This window comes from Nanorana parkeri, unplaced genomic scaffold (assembly GCF_000935625.1).
Source record: "Nanorana parkeri isolate BGI_ZX_2015 unplaced genomic scaffold, ASM93562v1 scaffold1330, whole genome shotgun sequence".
Taxonomy (NCBI): Eukaryota; Metazoa; Chordata; class Amphibia; order Anura; family Dicroglossidae; genus Nanorana; species Nanorana parkeri.
In genome coordinates, this window is record NW_017307598.1 from 420030 (window position 1) to 436227 (window position 16198).

General features: G+C 50.4%; 1 protein-coding gene across 1 annotated transcript in view; it reads right to left on the reverse strand.

The window, feature by feature from the left end:
• Positions 1 to 1189: 1189 nt before the first annotated feature.
• Positions 1190 to 16198, reverse strand: part of PGLS (6-phosphogluconolactonase) — a 26996-nt gene continuing 11987 nt past the window's right edge. The window contains exons 3-6 of the mRNA XM_018569402.1: positions 11575 to 11682; positions 9941 to 10042; positions 8701 to 8841; positions 1190 to 1975 (exon numbers count right to left, since the gene is read on the reverse strand). Coding sequence (XP_018424904.1) covers positions 1838 to 1975; positions 8701 to 8841; positions 9941 to 10042; positions 11575 to 11682 — 489 coding nt within the window. The 3' untranslated portion in view covers positions 1190 to 1837. The remainder of the gene's footprint in view (positions 1976 to 8700; positions 8842 to 9940; positions 10043 to 11574; positions 11683 to 16198) is intronic.

Here is a 16198-nt window from a genome sequence, read left to right on the forward strand (position 1 = left end):
CCCATACTGGAACCTCAGCTTTCATTTAGGACGCGGGTTAGGCAAACTCCGGCCATCCAGCTGTGTTGCAACTACGAATCTGACTAGGCACTGCAAGACTCTTGACAGCCACAGGCATGGCTTTCAGAGGCTCACCTGTCCCTCCTGGGTGCCCGGGGGACTCTATGGTAGGTGTCAGGATGGAAATCAGAGAACATCTGTTTACTAGTATGAACCTGGAAGCGCTCAACTCCGAGCACTTCCAGGTTCATAACTGTCCATCTCCGGCCAGGAGACTAAAGTTGATGGAGTACGATCTGTGCTCAGTTGGCTTTATCAGTAGAAGTGACATTAGGAGTCCGATATACCCCATATGTCTCCATAAAGAGAACCTGTCACAAGCATACTGTGATAGTCTATTGCTATAGGTATTGGCTTTTGTTCCCTCCTACCTCCAATGGAGCAGGTGTTCATGTGAGGCCCCGCATTGGGTTTCCCAACCCCAAGTGGCTATTTCCATAGTGTTCATCACAGTCAATCTCCGGGCCAGGAAACTAAACTTAATGGCGTACGATCTGTGCTCAGTTGGCTTTATCAGTAGCAGAAGTGACGGGGGTAGGCAAACTCCAGCCATCCGGCTTTGTTGCAATTAGGCACTGCAGGACTCCGACAGCCACAGGCGCCATGTATGGCTCACCTGTCCCTCCTGGGTGCCCGGGACCTCTATGGTAGGTGTCAGGATGGAGATCAGTGAACCTCTGTTTACTAGAATGAACCTGGAAGCGCTCAGCTCTGAGCACTTCCAGGTTCATCACTGTCAATCTCCGGCCAGGAAACTAAACTTAATGGCGTACGATCTGTGCCCAGTTGGCTTTATCAGTAGCAGAAGTGACGGGGGTAGGCAAACTCCAGCCATCCGGCTTTGTTGCAATTAGGCACTGCAGGACTCCGACAGCCACAGGCATGGCTTCCAGAGACAGATGCATCATGGGATTTGTGGTTCCACCACACCTGAAGGGCCGAGCTTGGACTACCCCTGTTTTAAGGCTTCAGGAAAGCTGCTCAAAGCTCGCTGTACACACACACAGGAGGACCACGTGAACAAGACCAAAGGGTGAGACTTGATTGCCCGCAACGGGTTGCCCCATCCCTACTCTTCCCAGTATATGGTCTACGGTTGGACGTCAACAACGGAAAAACACACGCCGAGTCAACGAATTGGCATTTTATTATCGGTGTAGCCATTGTGATATTGTTTTCAATGTGCAAATCTCTTCTGGAAGTTGTGGCTCCTCGGGGGCGGCGAGGAGCAGATCCTAGCAGGAGGCAGATGTGAGAGGGGGACAGATCGTTAAGGGTACAGCGGGCAGAGTCAAGAAGATGGATGGCGAGGACGCAGGGCAGATCTTCAAGCTACATGTTCTGCTCGTGGCGTGGTCTTCTGGTTGGAGGAAAGAAAAAAAGTCTGAGGCTCTGGTGATGGTCCTGTGGCTTCGTCTCTGGCTACATACATCTCTACTTCTGTGGTCCTCTTGATTTCGTTTTTTGGTGCCGATCCCAGTTCTAGCTTTGGTGGCTTTGGGTGGTTGAGTCTATGCATCCGTGGCGTTAGCTCTTTGGTCCAGGAAGTCACTGCACCCGTGTCCATCGATATGCCGAGTGCAGTCACTTGTTTCGTGTTTGTATTGTGTGACGCTGGCTGACCTTTGCTCGTCTCGCCTTGACTTTGACCTGTAGCTCTGCTCTGTCCGGCTCTCTGCTTCTGCCTATGGCCCTGGAGGCACCAGGGGTGAAGTGTGGGGAGATCCGGACTCTGGTTCTGAACCCGCTCCGGACGATGGAGCTCTTAAGTGCCGCGCTACAGGACCGAGTGCTTCTCCACGGGGCACGTTAGGTTCCGGGCGGCAGGCTCGTCGAGGAACCAAAGGAGCTTGCCGTTCGCTGGGGAGACCCGGGCGGCCGGCAACGGATCGGACTCTTCCTCCTGAAGGATGCGCTGAGGAGACACAAGTCAACGTTAACAAGGCTTTGAGGGGCAACAAGAAACAATTAGGCAACTACGAATCCCATCCAGCAAAGCCAACAAGTTCAGTCCATTTACCTTAAGGCCTCATTCACACGAGAAAAGGCCGGCATGTAGGGGAAGGGCAGGAGCTGCGTGTGATTGGTACGCAGCCCCCGTCCTTCTCTATGGGACTAGGCGGCCGTACGCACCCCTACGCTCACCCCAAGTGCAGCTCCGTACGGGTGCGTGTTTCCTGGCTCGGACGCAGACAGGATCCATCCTGTCAGCGTACGAGTATGGACACCCGCACGGACATGCAGGGCGGCGTACGGCCCTGTAGTCCCATAGAGAAGGACGGGGGCTGCCTACTAAATCACACGCAGCGCCTGTCCTTCCCGGGAGCTGCCAGATACGGCCGTGCGAGGAGCTGTACGTGCCGGCCTTTTCTTGTGTGAATGAGGGCTAAACCTGAGTCGGTCAGATGTAACCTGGGGCATCTGGACGGGACTGAGTACTCCCGTCACATGATTCTGAACTACCCAACTTCCCCTTTCTTTGTGAGGCCGATCTATGAAATATGACACGGTCTCAGATTTCAGAAGCAAGGCATTAACCCTCTCGCTACCACCAACGTCATCAGGCTTAGGTCGGCGGCAGTGCGAGCTATGGAAGCCAGGAGTGCGTTTACATCCAACATGCCAACTGATGGCTTCCTGGTAGAAGTGATTATTCAAGCATGCCAGTCAATGGAGGGGGTGTAGAAGTGATCAGGCAGCTTTACAGCCACTCGATCACTTCTACGCCCCCTCGAATGATCGGCATACTTGAATAATAATGTATTAGGGCTGCACCGAACTTTCGGCTGAAAATCGCAACTTTGGGCAAAATGCCAAAAAGTACAACAGCGGGCAAAAATGCGGGGCGTGCCCAGCTTCTCCCTACTCCCCGCTGGGCGACGGTTGTAAGCTTCAGTTTGTGTCCCCTCTGATAGGTCATGGGTGTAGATACATAGACAGCAGGCAGACATTCCTCGGGGGGCCCATTACCTTGATGTTGGGGGTAATACGCACGTTACCGCCGTGCACGGTACTGCATCATGTACACGCTTATTTCGAATTGCCCCCTAGTGTACTAAAGCAACGCACCTGCATCACAGCAATGCACGGTAATGCACTACGGCGTGTTGTGCTGCGTCGGGAAGAATAGCGTAGGAGCGGTTCTGTGTCCATACCAGTATGTTAGCGGCCACATTCACAATGAACGGGGTGCCTTAAAGAAGGCTTAAAGGTTAACGAGGCCCCTTCACATACATCGTGTTAAAGAAACGCTGCATGACGGAATAAATGTCAGTCAAAGTACCGCAGCGCTGAATACTGAAAAATGGCCTGGATGGGAAGGGGGTTTAACACCGCGGATGTCAACTGGTTAATTTTAACACACATTTAGCGCTCATCTCTCCCCCTTTTTCGCTCTGGAATGTCCCTCAGCGTGCGCACATCTAATGCCAGTCAATGGATCTGCACAAGACATGATGGCGTCATCAGCAGTCCCTAGACCGTCCTTTGAAGAGGCTGCAGGGACCGGTCTAGCAGCCTAGCAGGACAAGAATCGGGTACGTACATCTTCTTTATTTGAGCCCCCCACCCCCCAGACGAAATGAGCACTTAACCCTTAAATACCCGGAGTCCTTCTTTAAAGCCACACACGTGCAAAGGGGCCTCAGTCACCTCTTCTCGAGGGAGAATACATTCAATTCAACTCCAAAGACTTGCTGGGAGGGTAATGGGCTCCAATCTAAATAGTGCTAGTGCAGCGATGGCGAACCTATTGCATGCGTGCCCCACCTGGAACGCAGCCCCCCCCCCCTTCTGCTACATGAGCCATAAGCCTCAAAGTGACGGATACTACCGATGAGGAACCGGCCGAAACTTGCACAGTGGGTGCCGGTGTCTGACCGGCATCTCTCCATCAGCTGATCGAAGGAGTCGGTCAGAAGCTGGCAGCCATTGAGCTGTCTCAGCCCTGTTCAGGTATTTCGACAGCGAGAACTTCAGGTCCACCTTTGCTGATTGACAGCAGGCAATGAGTGGGTGCAATAGCCAATAGCAGGCTGGCTATTGATTCCTCTGCTATCTGCTGTCTTTTAAAGTTTTTCTTATTTGTGTTTCGACAGCGGCCGGCTGTCAGAACAAAAACAGGCGGCTAGGGATGGACCGATGTCAGGCGTCTGCCTGCTGTTTACATTCAGCTGCGATATCGGTTATCGGGCTGAAAAGTGGCCAATAAATCGGTACCGAAAAATCCATATCGGTCGTCCCCGAGTACAGTATAGGTTGGGACTTTGAGACACAGAAGTTGGTTTAGCGAATAAGTTTGGGCACACGGTTTAAAAAGGTTTGCCGTCACTGTCCTAGTGTATGTATGTGAGGTAGGGACCTTCCATTGTAAGTGCGGGGACTGATGGGAATGAATAGTAATAAACTGATGGCGCGATATCAATACCTGAAATATATAAAAATAAAATGGAGTTCAACTTTCCTCATAGCTGAGCTCCTCCATGTGTCTTATTAAACTTTCCTCATAGCTGAGCTCCTCCATGTGTCTTATTAAACTTTCCTCATAGCTGAGCTCCTCCATGTGTCTTATTAAACTTTCCTCATAGCTGAGCTCCTCCATGTGTCTTATTAAACTTTCCTCCTCAGCACTCATCCCAGATCCAGGACTTCTCTCTAATGACCTGGTGTATACTCCTACCAATGCCTGAACGTGAAAAATAATGTCCTTTTCCTCTCTCTCTCTCTCACCCGACCGTCTCGTCTCCACTCTCTCTCCCCCGACCGTCTCCTCTCTCTCTCTCTCTCCCCCAACCGTCTCGTCTCCCCTCTCTCTCTCTCCTGGCCGTTTTTCCTCTCTCTCTCCCCCTGACTGTCTCTCCTCTCTCTCTCTCTCTGCCCCCTGACTGTCTCTCCTCTCTCTCCAGTCTCTCCCCTCTCCTGCACATTCTCCCAAGAAAAAAAAATTGCGCTAGAGTGTTTGGGTTTCACCTAAGGGGTGACATGGGACCAGTGTTGCTGTGATGTTCTCGGGGAGTGAACTTAATCACCGAGTCACTGTTCTGGGACAAGTACTGTATACAGTCCATTAGTCAGGAATGCCAGTCCCCCATCACAAGCGTCTCGCGTGGTGTTCTGCAAGGGTCAGTTTGATGCATCGTCTCTAGGCACCAACATTTACACGATTCATAGAATGCAGCAGATATTTACTAAGGTGACATTTTCGTATGATCGGCATTAGCATCAATATTAGGATTTTTGGACTTTCTCTAAAATCTTTTTGAGAAACATTGGAAGCCTTAAACCTTCGGGTTATACCGCCACTTACAGGATAACTGGAAAATGGAATTTAAACCTGTAGGACAGCCCAGGGTATAACCCACTCCGACTACCAGCAAGCCTCAGTTTTGTAGTGAAGAAGTAACCAGCAACGTGAAGGAAGGTGGAACCTGGACTCCAAGATGAGGATATTAAGTCCTACATTCTCTCTCGTCCATGGAGGGACACAGAAAGCTTTACACCTTTGGGATGTTGAAAAGCAATTCAACAAAAAGGTGTGGCCAACACAGCCCACATCCGCTAACAGGTTCAATGGAAACAACGAGGACTAGGGGCTTCCTGCAGCTTATAAAGCCATCTGAAGGACCTTATGCCTGAGGATTCCACCAGATGAGGCAGAAATGTCCCCCTGAGAACGTGTGAACAGAAGGCCAAGAGGCAGCTTTGCAAATCTGAGAAACAGAGACCCGATTCTAAAAAACCCAAAAAGGCGCTCGCTGCTCTAGTGGAGTGAGCTTTCAGAGAAGAACCTCATCATTAAGATCATAAACCTGAACAATGGTCTGTTGGAGCCACCTAGAAATGGCGGAATGAGAAGATAGGGCGTCCTTCCTGGGCCCATCTGAGATAGCAAAGAGAGCATCAGTCTTCCTGAAAGAAGCAGTGCCAGAAAAATAGACTTGTACGGCCCGAACCACATGCAAACATTGGAGGGAAATTTCCTTTTGATGAACTAGAGTAGGACAGAGGGACGGAAGAACAATGTCCCGATTATGGTGGAAAGTACAGGACTACCTTGGGAAGAATGGAAGTCCTGGGACACAATACCAACTTGTCAATGTGCAAGACCAAAAAAAGGTCCTTGCAGGATAAAGCCCCCCGGCTAGGACACTTGCCTAATAAAACCTTGTGGGCCAGAGAAGGGAGAAGAATATGTCAGATAGGTTCAAACGGTTCCAAAAGAACCAGTGTGACCACAATGGCGTCCCCTCTGCACAAAGATCTTAAGCAGAGAATGGGAAGTCAACTGTCTCTGAAACAGAGGAGAAAAATGCAGGAGATTTGACCCTTGTTGGTACTTACAGCCCAACATCGACCCGGAGCCAACTGTGGAAAAAACAGGATATGTCCCACAGAGAAATTTCTGGGTAAGAGCCCTTAGACTCACACCAAGCAAAGTATGCCTTCCACGTCCAATGTGGACTGAGAGTGCAGAGGAAAATAGAGTTGATACCATTTGGAATATTTGTGGAAAATGTACACATTTAGGGCCTAGGGGTCCAAGCTGGGGCAAATGCCCCCCTTTGGGTTTTGGGACGAGTGAATAGGTCAAAGTAAAACCCCTGCAACCATTTTGCTGCAGGGACTGGGGTTAAGGCTCTGACCTCATGGCTCAAAAAAGATCTATGTGGATCTACTGTGCAGGCATTGGCCAGATCACAAGAGATCTTCTGGAAGGATGTAAAGAAAGAAGACTGCAATTTTGAGTTAAAGTGACATTAAAAGGCAACATTTTTTTCCCCCTACCCCCCATGTTCATGTCAGCGCTCGGCTCTACGATCGAGCGCTGACTCCTCTGTCCCTGCAGGCACTTCTGATCCAGCGGTGTCTGCATGCGTGTGCATGCGTCCATAGACTTACCTCGCGTCTCTGCTCGTCTCCCGTCCGAAAAACCGAACTGCGCATGCGCCCTCCCCAAGATGCTTGGCGGCTGCCCGTGCAGTTTCGTTTTCTCGGACGGGAGCGCGCGGGGAAGAAAGGGGTAAGTGTAAACTGCTGTTAAAGCAGTTTATTTTTTAACTTTTGTTCTATATCTACTGCTTGCTAGCAGTAGATATATGCAAAAAAAAAACGGAGGGTTTAGAAACCGTTTAAGTATTCATCTGAAGACTGCACCCATTAAATGCGTGCCCCCCAAAAAAATCCATGGACCCTTTTTTTTGTCTAAAATATAGTGCCAATAGGCTACCACTAAAAACAACCATGTTCATATAAGAAGAAGTCATAGAAAAATGAGCCGAAGTTGGTGGAAGTGATGGGCAGACGGAAGGCGGCGCTCACTACATAAAAGGGATTTTCTCTAGTAAGCTTTGATTGTATTATCAGAGACAACTCTACTATGTATTCCTATCACAATGCTGATCTTATAGCAGGAGAGGAGATAAGGGGACTTTACAACTCCTTTAACCGCCTCCCAGCGGGCCGTTGTGAAAGAACGGCCGGGAGCTTCCTAGATGTAACAGGCCGTGTATATAAGGCCTGTTAGCCTCGCCCACTCACAAGCGGGAAACGACCAAGATTCAAAAACAGGCAGCGATGCCCGTTTACATACAAGCGATCCCCCAGCCATAGAGCCGGCGGATCGATTGTATGGAGATGGGATGGAGGGAGATCGTGCACCGATCTCCCTCTGAGGGGTGATGTATATTGCATCACTTCCGCATTCTTGTGTCACTCTCCGGCTTCAGAAGCTGGAAAGAAGCTGATGAAGCATACAAAAGGTAGACTTTAGCAGGTCATATGGCCAGGCACTGCTCCCCATAGAGGAAAAAGGTGAATGGGTCTTTGTGAGGCTATTTCTGAATTGGCCCCTAAATAAATGTTGATATGCACAAGGTGTAACGGTGGACAGGCTCTGTTGCGGTGCTGACAGGCAACACTCTGCCAGGAGGATTGAGAGCAGTGAGCAGGGGGGATGATCTTTTCAGTGCGGAGGAACAGTAGGCAGCATGGAAGACAAAATGCCAAGAGAACGGTAGCAAGTGGAGGGTGAAACATGTCACAGCCTGAGGGTGATTCTCTGCAGGGGAGGTTTGGGGGAGTCACGGTAGGAGATGCTGAGAAAGTGGCAGCTGATGAAAGTTTTAGAAACCGTCACCATTTGAGAACAGAGCGTATTCATCTATTATACATCTGAAGCTGCGTCTGGGCCGGGCACCACGAGTACCCCTATAATAAACCACGAGTACCCCTATAATAAACCACGAGTACCCCTATGATAAACCACAAGTACCCCTATGATAAACCACGAGTACCCCTATAATAAACCACGAGTACCCCTATGATAAACCACGAGTACCCCTATGATAAACCACGAGTACCCCTATAATAAACCACGAGTATCTCTATAATAAACCACGAGTACCCCTATAATAAACCACGAGTACCCCTATAATAAACCACGAGTACCTCTATAATAAACCACGAGTACCCCTATAATAAACCACGAGTACCTCTATAATAAACCACGAGTACCCCTATAATAAACCACGAGTACCTCTATAATAAACCACGAGTACCCCTATAATAAACCACAAGTAACTATAATAAACCACGAGTACCCCTATAATAAGGGATGGTAAAACAGTTCAACACACAACTCACTTTCAGGACGGCGGCTTTGCTCTCTCCAGTGGCAACAAACACCACGGTCTTGGCAGCGTTGATGACGGGGAGGGTGAGGGTGATTCTCTGCGGAGGAGGTTTGGGGGAGTCGAGGATCGGAGCCACAATCTGGTCTGTTACCTGCAGGGGAGAGGGAGATGAGAAGGAGCGTCAGTCATCCAGAAGGTGTTGCAGGGAATGGTACGAGATGGTTCTGTACTGACTTCTCCTTCTGAAACTGCTAGTTGCCTGGCTGTCGGGCTGATCCGCTGTCTTCAGTCATTTTGGAGGCCAGAAGTAGAAAGCGGGTGAGGAGTTCTGACTCTGACTACTGCAGGACATGACTCCAAAAGAGAGCCAATCAACAAGCTGAGCCATTCACTCTCTGCCAGCAAATGAGCTTGCAATTCAATGTCCATACAAAGGAGTCAGAAGGGCACAGACTTGAAGCTTGCTGGATATGGCTGCTTCCCTAAATCTATCCTGACAGTTCCCTTTAACCTGCCACCCCATTTATAGGCCACGCGTATACAACGAGAGCATGGAGCCAGCACTATCCAGGGGTGGGGTGGGGTGGAGCACCCAGCTATATGATGGAAGGCACTTTTATAGATGAACCTCATAGTGTCTATGGAGGAAGGCAAAACCAGGGCCACAGCAAGGCAGCAGTGCAGTGAGCTACCATGGGGCCCCTACCTAAGCTGCATGTGGAGGTCGGCACTTACTTGTAACATCCACTGAGCTACCATGGGGCCCCTATCTAAGCTGCATGCTGGGGGGGGGGTCAGCACTTACTTGTAACAGCCACTGAGCTACCATGGGGCCACTACCTAAGCTGCATGTGGGGGTCAGCACTTACTTGTAACATCCGCTGAACTACCATGGGGCCCCTACCTAAGCTTCATGTGGGGTTGGCACTTGTTGCATCCACTTAGCTACCATGGGGCCCCTACCTAAGCTTCACACGGCGGGTCGGCATTTACTTGTAACATCCACTGAGCTACCATCGGGCCCCTACCCAAGCTGCATGCTGGGGGGATCAGCACTTACTTGTAACATCCACTGAGCTACCATGGGGCCCCTACCTAAGCTGCATGCGGGGGTCAGCACTTACTTGTAACATCCACTGAGCTACCATGGGGCCCCTACCTAAACTTCATGTGGGGGTCGGCTCTTGTTACCTCCACTTAGCTACCATGGGGCCCCTACCTAAGCTGCATGTTGGGGGGTCAGCACTTACTTGTAACAATGGGTGTCCTGGAAACAGAGATGCCGTGTGACCATCGGGGCCCAGTCCTAAAATCAGCATGTCAAAGGCTGGAAGGTCATTGCCTGGAAAGATCTAGAAGAAGCAAAGAATATCCGGAAATCCCATACCAGCTCACAGATCTGAGAAGACAACATTGCAAGAGAGGTCCGCCAGCACGCAGAGCTCACTATACGAGCATCCGCTTCTGTCTACACTACACATATAACTCAGCACTCCAGCTGTTGGGAAACTACAAGTCCCATGAGGCATTGCAGGACCCCTCAATGCCAGCCAAGTGCCGCACAGAAGGAAATACTGTAGCCAAAAGGTACAGCAGGCACTCAAAGGACTTCCAAAAGGAGGATGAGGAACAAACAAATGTTGGTTTTATGATGCGTATCTTTTGGCAAGTCAAAGCCCGCCTTTCTCAAGGCTTGAGGAGTGCAAAGACATATAAGACATATAAAATAACGGCACAGCATACCCCAGATATGATCAAATAGATACTGCACATACATTAGGTCGGGGGTATGCAACCTCGGCACTCTAGCAGAATTCCCATCATGCCTCTGCCCCTGGGAGACCTGCCTGTGGCTGGCAGAGTCTTGCAATGCCTCATGGGATTTGTAGTTCCACAACAGCCGGAGTGCCAGAGGTTCCCCACCCCTAATCTAATGCATGTTCAGTTTCTTTATTATGTGCGGAGTACCAAGGCACTCAGGATTGAGGGCCAAGTCCCTATTATGCGCTAGTGTGTGTATACATATCGATATTATAATTAGGGGTGCACCAATACCGCTTTTTTCGGTATCGAGTACCAATATTTTTTTTCAGTACTTGCCGATACCGAGTACCGGTGCATTGTGCCCAGATTATCAGGAAGCCGGGAGGCGGGTTCATGACCTGTCGCCCGGCTTACTGATTCACTAGAACACCGGCTTCATAGGCAAAGTACACCGGTTTCAGAGGCCGCTTGGCTTCCTGACCAATCAGGAAGCCGGGCGGCGAGTCATGACATGCTTAGTAACATGCTTGGCAACACGTGAAGTCGGCTTCCTATCCAAATCGGGAAGCCGGGTGGCACGTCATGACCCGCCTCCCTGATTGGCTAGGAAGCCGGCTTCACTTGTTCCTAGGCAGTCTGGCTTCCTAACCAATCAGGAAGCCGGGTGGCACGTCATGACCCGCCTCCCAGCTTCCTGATTGGTCAGGAAGCCACGCTGCCTAGGAACAAGTGAAGCTGGCTTCCTAGCCAATCAGGAAGCCGGGAGGTGGGTCATTACATGCCGCCCGGCTTCCTGATTGGTTAGGAAGCCAGGCTGCTTAGCAACACATAAAACCGGCCTCCTAGCCAATCAGAAAGCTGGGTCATAACCCACCACCGGCTTCCTGAACGGAAAGGAAGCCGCCTCCATGCTCCCTCGGCACTTCCGGTCAGAGGGAGATCTCCCTCTGACCGGTAGTTCCAGTATCGGATGTAAGTACTGGAGCATTTGGAAGAGTACTCGCCCAAATACTCGGTAACGGCACCGAAACCCATACTAGCATCGGTGCATCCCTAATTCTAATATAATACAATACAATATGCAGACACATAAACCCGCATTGCACGGCCGGGTTCTCACCTCTCGCAGCTTCTTGGTATAATCGGCTGCGGCATCTTCCACGGACAGAGACGGGTCGATGGTGAGGAACTGAGACTCTGAAAGGATTCCACACGGAACAAGCTGACGCTGGGACAAGAAAGACGAGAGAGGAAAATGAATACAGTTATGCCATTGTGATACTGAAGAAGTGCCGAGGAGCGCTCCATATTCTGGTACCTGGTGGACAATCCGTTCCTCCTCCCTCGCTGCGGTCTGAGCCCGCGGTACAAGCCGGCAAGAAGTAAACCACGAAAGGAGGAAGATGGCGGCCTGCAGCCTCTGTCATTGTGGCTGGCTGTGGTTGTGCTCTAGAGTAGGCCTTCTCATTACCTTTACGTCCAGCAGCTGTGCTCCACTGCTGCTGGGTTAAAGAAAGTTCAGTCAATGTAAAACTGAAATAAAACAATCTACCAGACCTCCTCGGCCGCCTGGGCCCCTCACACAAGTACCGGCCATACCCCCCTGACGGCGGTCCTGGCCGGGGACTCAGATCGCCACCCCCGTTAACTTGCGGGACCCCACATGGGGTCGCGACCCACACTTTAAGAAGCGCTGCTCTAGGTAATCGGCTTGTTCCAACCCCTCGCCTGACGCTGGCAACCTTTCATCTGCTCCGGGCACACGTGACAATTAGACATGTGGCTACAAACACGGAATGCGAGGACACGAGCCCTCAATGTGCTTATTACGCGGCATTCCGCCTTCCGGAGCCGTGCCTGCTCGGAGCTTTGTGACGGCGATCCTTCAATAATCACGGCTTGTACCCAGGAAGCCAAAATGATACACAAGGATACACAATTACAGGATTTGTTAATGAAAGAGGAAGTAAACCTGCAAATTATAAAACTGTCAGAGGAGGAATATAAGAGACTCTGGAATTATCTTTCCCTGCACCTGCTTGCAGTATTTTATGACCTGTACACTGACAGCCAGCGTACATTCCCTGTCAGGCCTCATTCACACAGACTAATAATATCCAGTAGCAGATTCTTGTGGTTGGAATCACAGGCAGTCCCGAATAGCCGTGGCCGCTCAGCCTATACAAAGCCATGGCAGGCCGACAGGATCCGCAGCTGTCCGCTGCTATTCACGTGTATCCGCACACCCATGATGTGCCACTGGGGGCAGATGACCGGTCCAGGACGCAGACAGATGACATCCAGGGTCAGACATCGGTCCCTGGCCGCAGGTAACGTCTGCATGTTGGATACACACGACTTAACGGCGGACAGATGCGGCTTTCTGCCGATCGGTCATTGATTTGTACAGGCTGAGCAGCCGCTGCCAGGCCTAGAGAGCCAGTGTAAATGACGCCTTAGACGCCGGGAGAAAGCGCGGGGGCACTGGGATGAATGAAGACATGTGCACACACGTGGGAGGCACATCATCCTGGCCCAGCAGATCAAGGCGGTCAAAGACTACGGAACATACAAGAGGACGGGGAGAAGATGAAAGCAGCAGGAACTGAATGACGAGGAAGATTGTGGGCGCCATGGCATTGATAGGGGAAGGCACTTTAATGTGCCATATTGTGCAAAAATGCTGTGTATACTTGAACCTTGCCCATTGCTATATTACATATTAGACATGTGCGATTCGTTTCGTTCCGAATCGAAATTCGGACGAATTTTCGGATGTATCCGAATCCCGAATTACAGATATAACTAATGCAAACGAATCCGAATTTCCGTTTCCGAAATTCGGTAACGGTAGTTCGTTCGAACGTTCGTTTCGTTTCGTTCGTTGGAGCAAAGTGACATTAGAGAAGGAGAAAACATTTCCCGCCCTCAAATGTCACTTTGCTGCAAACGAACGACCGAACGAATGAACGAAACGAATTAACTACCGCTACCGAATTTCGGCCGAATCCGAATTCGAATTGACTTTCACACCCGAATCCCGAAAAACGAAATAACACAAATCCGAATTTAAAACAAAACTAAAATAACTTTTTGGCAGTGCACATGTCTATTACATATTACACATTGCTGTGTATGATTGCACATTGCGACATACGCTTGAATACTGCACATTGCTGTGTACTAGACATGTGCACTGCCAAAAAATTTGTTTCGTTTCGATTCGGATTTTGTGTTATTTCGTTTTTCGGGATTCGGGTGTGAAAGTCAATTCGAATTCGGACGAAATTCGTTAGCGGTAGTTCGTTCGAACGTTTGTTTCGTTTCTTATTCATTTCGTTCATTTGCAGCAAAACGACATTTGAGGGGGGGAAAAATGTTTCTCTCCTTCTGTCACTTCTTGCTCCAACGAACGAAACGAACGTTCAAACGAACTACCGCTACCGAATTTCAGAAACGGAAATTCGGATTCGTTTGCATTCGTTATATCTGTAACTCGGATACATCGGAATGTCCGAATTTCCGAAAAATTTGTCCGAATTTCGATTCGGAACGAAACGAATCGCACATGTCTACTGTGTACACTTGCACACTGCTGCGTATATGTTCACGATGCTATGTATACCTGAACATTGCTACACATACTTGACCATTGCACGCTGTTGAGTAGAATTGCGCACTGTGGCAAAACCTCCAACCGAAACCCATTAACTTTTTTTGAAGAAAAAAAAAAACTGAAAGAGGAAGTCGGGGTAACCAATAAAAAGATGGAACCCATAACATGTAAAACTGTTTGGCCTGCTTAAGATTTTTAGTTTTCACTCTCCTTGAGATGCGCACAGCCCGACCACCACACACAGCCATGCAGGAGACACCCATAGTCCCTTTATGACTCCCCGAGTCTGCTCATTGGACAGTCAATTACCAGCAAGAAGATGCCGACCATAGGAGGTTATAATCTGACTGTACAATGTGAAAGAGAGAAGCTGATTGGTTACTATGCACAGCTGCTCCAGACTTAGTAAATTCTCCTCAATGACCTCTGGATATACCGGTAACTGCTGGTAGATATAAACTAACTGGATATTTAACTCAGCTGCAGGTTCCCAGGGTCCCGGCCGGGGTCCCTCCAGAGGTTCCTAGGGTCCCTCCAGAGGTTCCTAGGGTCCCGGCCAGGGTCCCTCCAGAGGTTCCTAGGGTCCCTCCAGGAGGTTCCTAGGGTCCCGGCCGGGGTCCCTTTCAGGAGGTTCCTAGGGTCCCGGCCAGGGTCCCTCCAGAAGTTCCTAGAGTCTCAGCGAGGGTTCCTCCAGAAGTTCCTAGGGGGTTCCTAGAGCAGGCCAGGGGCTCACTTCCCAGGCTCTGCTGCCCCTGCTGCAGGCCCAGGACTGGTATTGTGGGTGTTGGCAGGAAGCAGGGAGAGAGACCACTGAACCTTCGCGCTGAATGAAGCTGACAGCGACGCTGATTGCATCACTTCCAGTTTCTGAGCACTCATTCTCCGGCTGGGGAAGAAGCTGATCAACTACCATCTGTACTTGATCAGCTTCCATGGGCTGCAAAGGTGACATTAGGGGTCTAATAGATGAGGCAGCCAATCGGTCCTGAGGTTATTGAAGGCGATCCTTCCCTAATAAACTGAATGCAACATCAGCAGGACACACAGAGGAAGATTTCCTGGCAAACCAAGATGGAAGCGGGTGTCTTGGGGTGTCGGCTCCGTGGCCGGACTTCTGAAGGATGGATGGCTGGAGCACTTGAAGAGCCGGCAGCCGAATAAAGTTCACACCGTGTACAAGTCGAGTCTTTATGTAATTTCCTGCATTGCAGAACTTGTTTAGGTTTCAGCTTTAAATGAGGAAATATCGTAACTCAATAAAACTGTCCATGTCACAATGTTACAACCTTCGTAGTGGGGAACAGACCGATACTCAAATGTTCCTAAAAAGCCATCAAAACATCTTCACCGAGACGGACACAGAACAATAGAAAGGTCGGGACGCCTTGCATTCTTTCCTGTGATTGGAGGAGGGGGGGGAATCGTGACTTCCTCCAATCACAGAACGCCTTGGGCCCGCCACTGGGTGCACTGCAGCAAGAACTGGAAACCCAAGCGCTGGACGCTCGGCACCAAAAGGAGAGAGTGCGGGCTGAATGAAAGGAAGAGATTTAATGAACGCTCCAGAGATGGGACAACCTTCATCGGTGGTCATTTATTGTTAATTGGTCGGAGTTCACATAGAAGATTATACAGTATATGCAGCAGGTCCTCCTGTACTTGACCCGGGCCCTATCAGGTCAACCGGGGGGACCTCAAATTCAGTTTGAAAGTAGTTGATCTTAGCCTCCTCCTCCTCAGCAGCTGACACACGATCCATGTTGGGGAAAGCCACTCGTCTACCTAACTCACTGACTGTCCCCGACTCTACAGTGACAGCCAACCGCACTGGCTCCTGGAGCTTATCATTAGTTGGTCATACTGTGGGCGGAAGGAGGGAGTCCCATGCTTCCATTGGTCAGGGGAGCTGTCTGTTAGACTTGCGCCGGTCCTGCACGTGCCTCTCACCCCGGCAGCTCAGTGAGTGGCAGAGAGCGGCTGGGACTAGCAGACCTGAGTCACCTCAGCCAGGGTTGCGAGTGTGGCCAGGCCCGGATTTCCCACAAGGCAGGGCGCAGAGGGGCGGCAGGGGGCAGGGGGGGCGGCAGGGCTGCAGCCTCCTCCCCTCCCCCCTGCACTTACCTCTCCT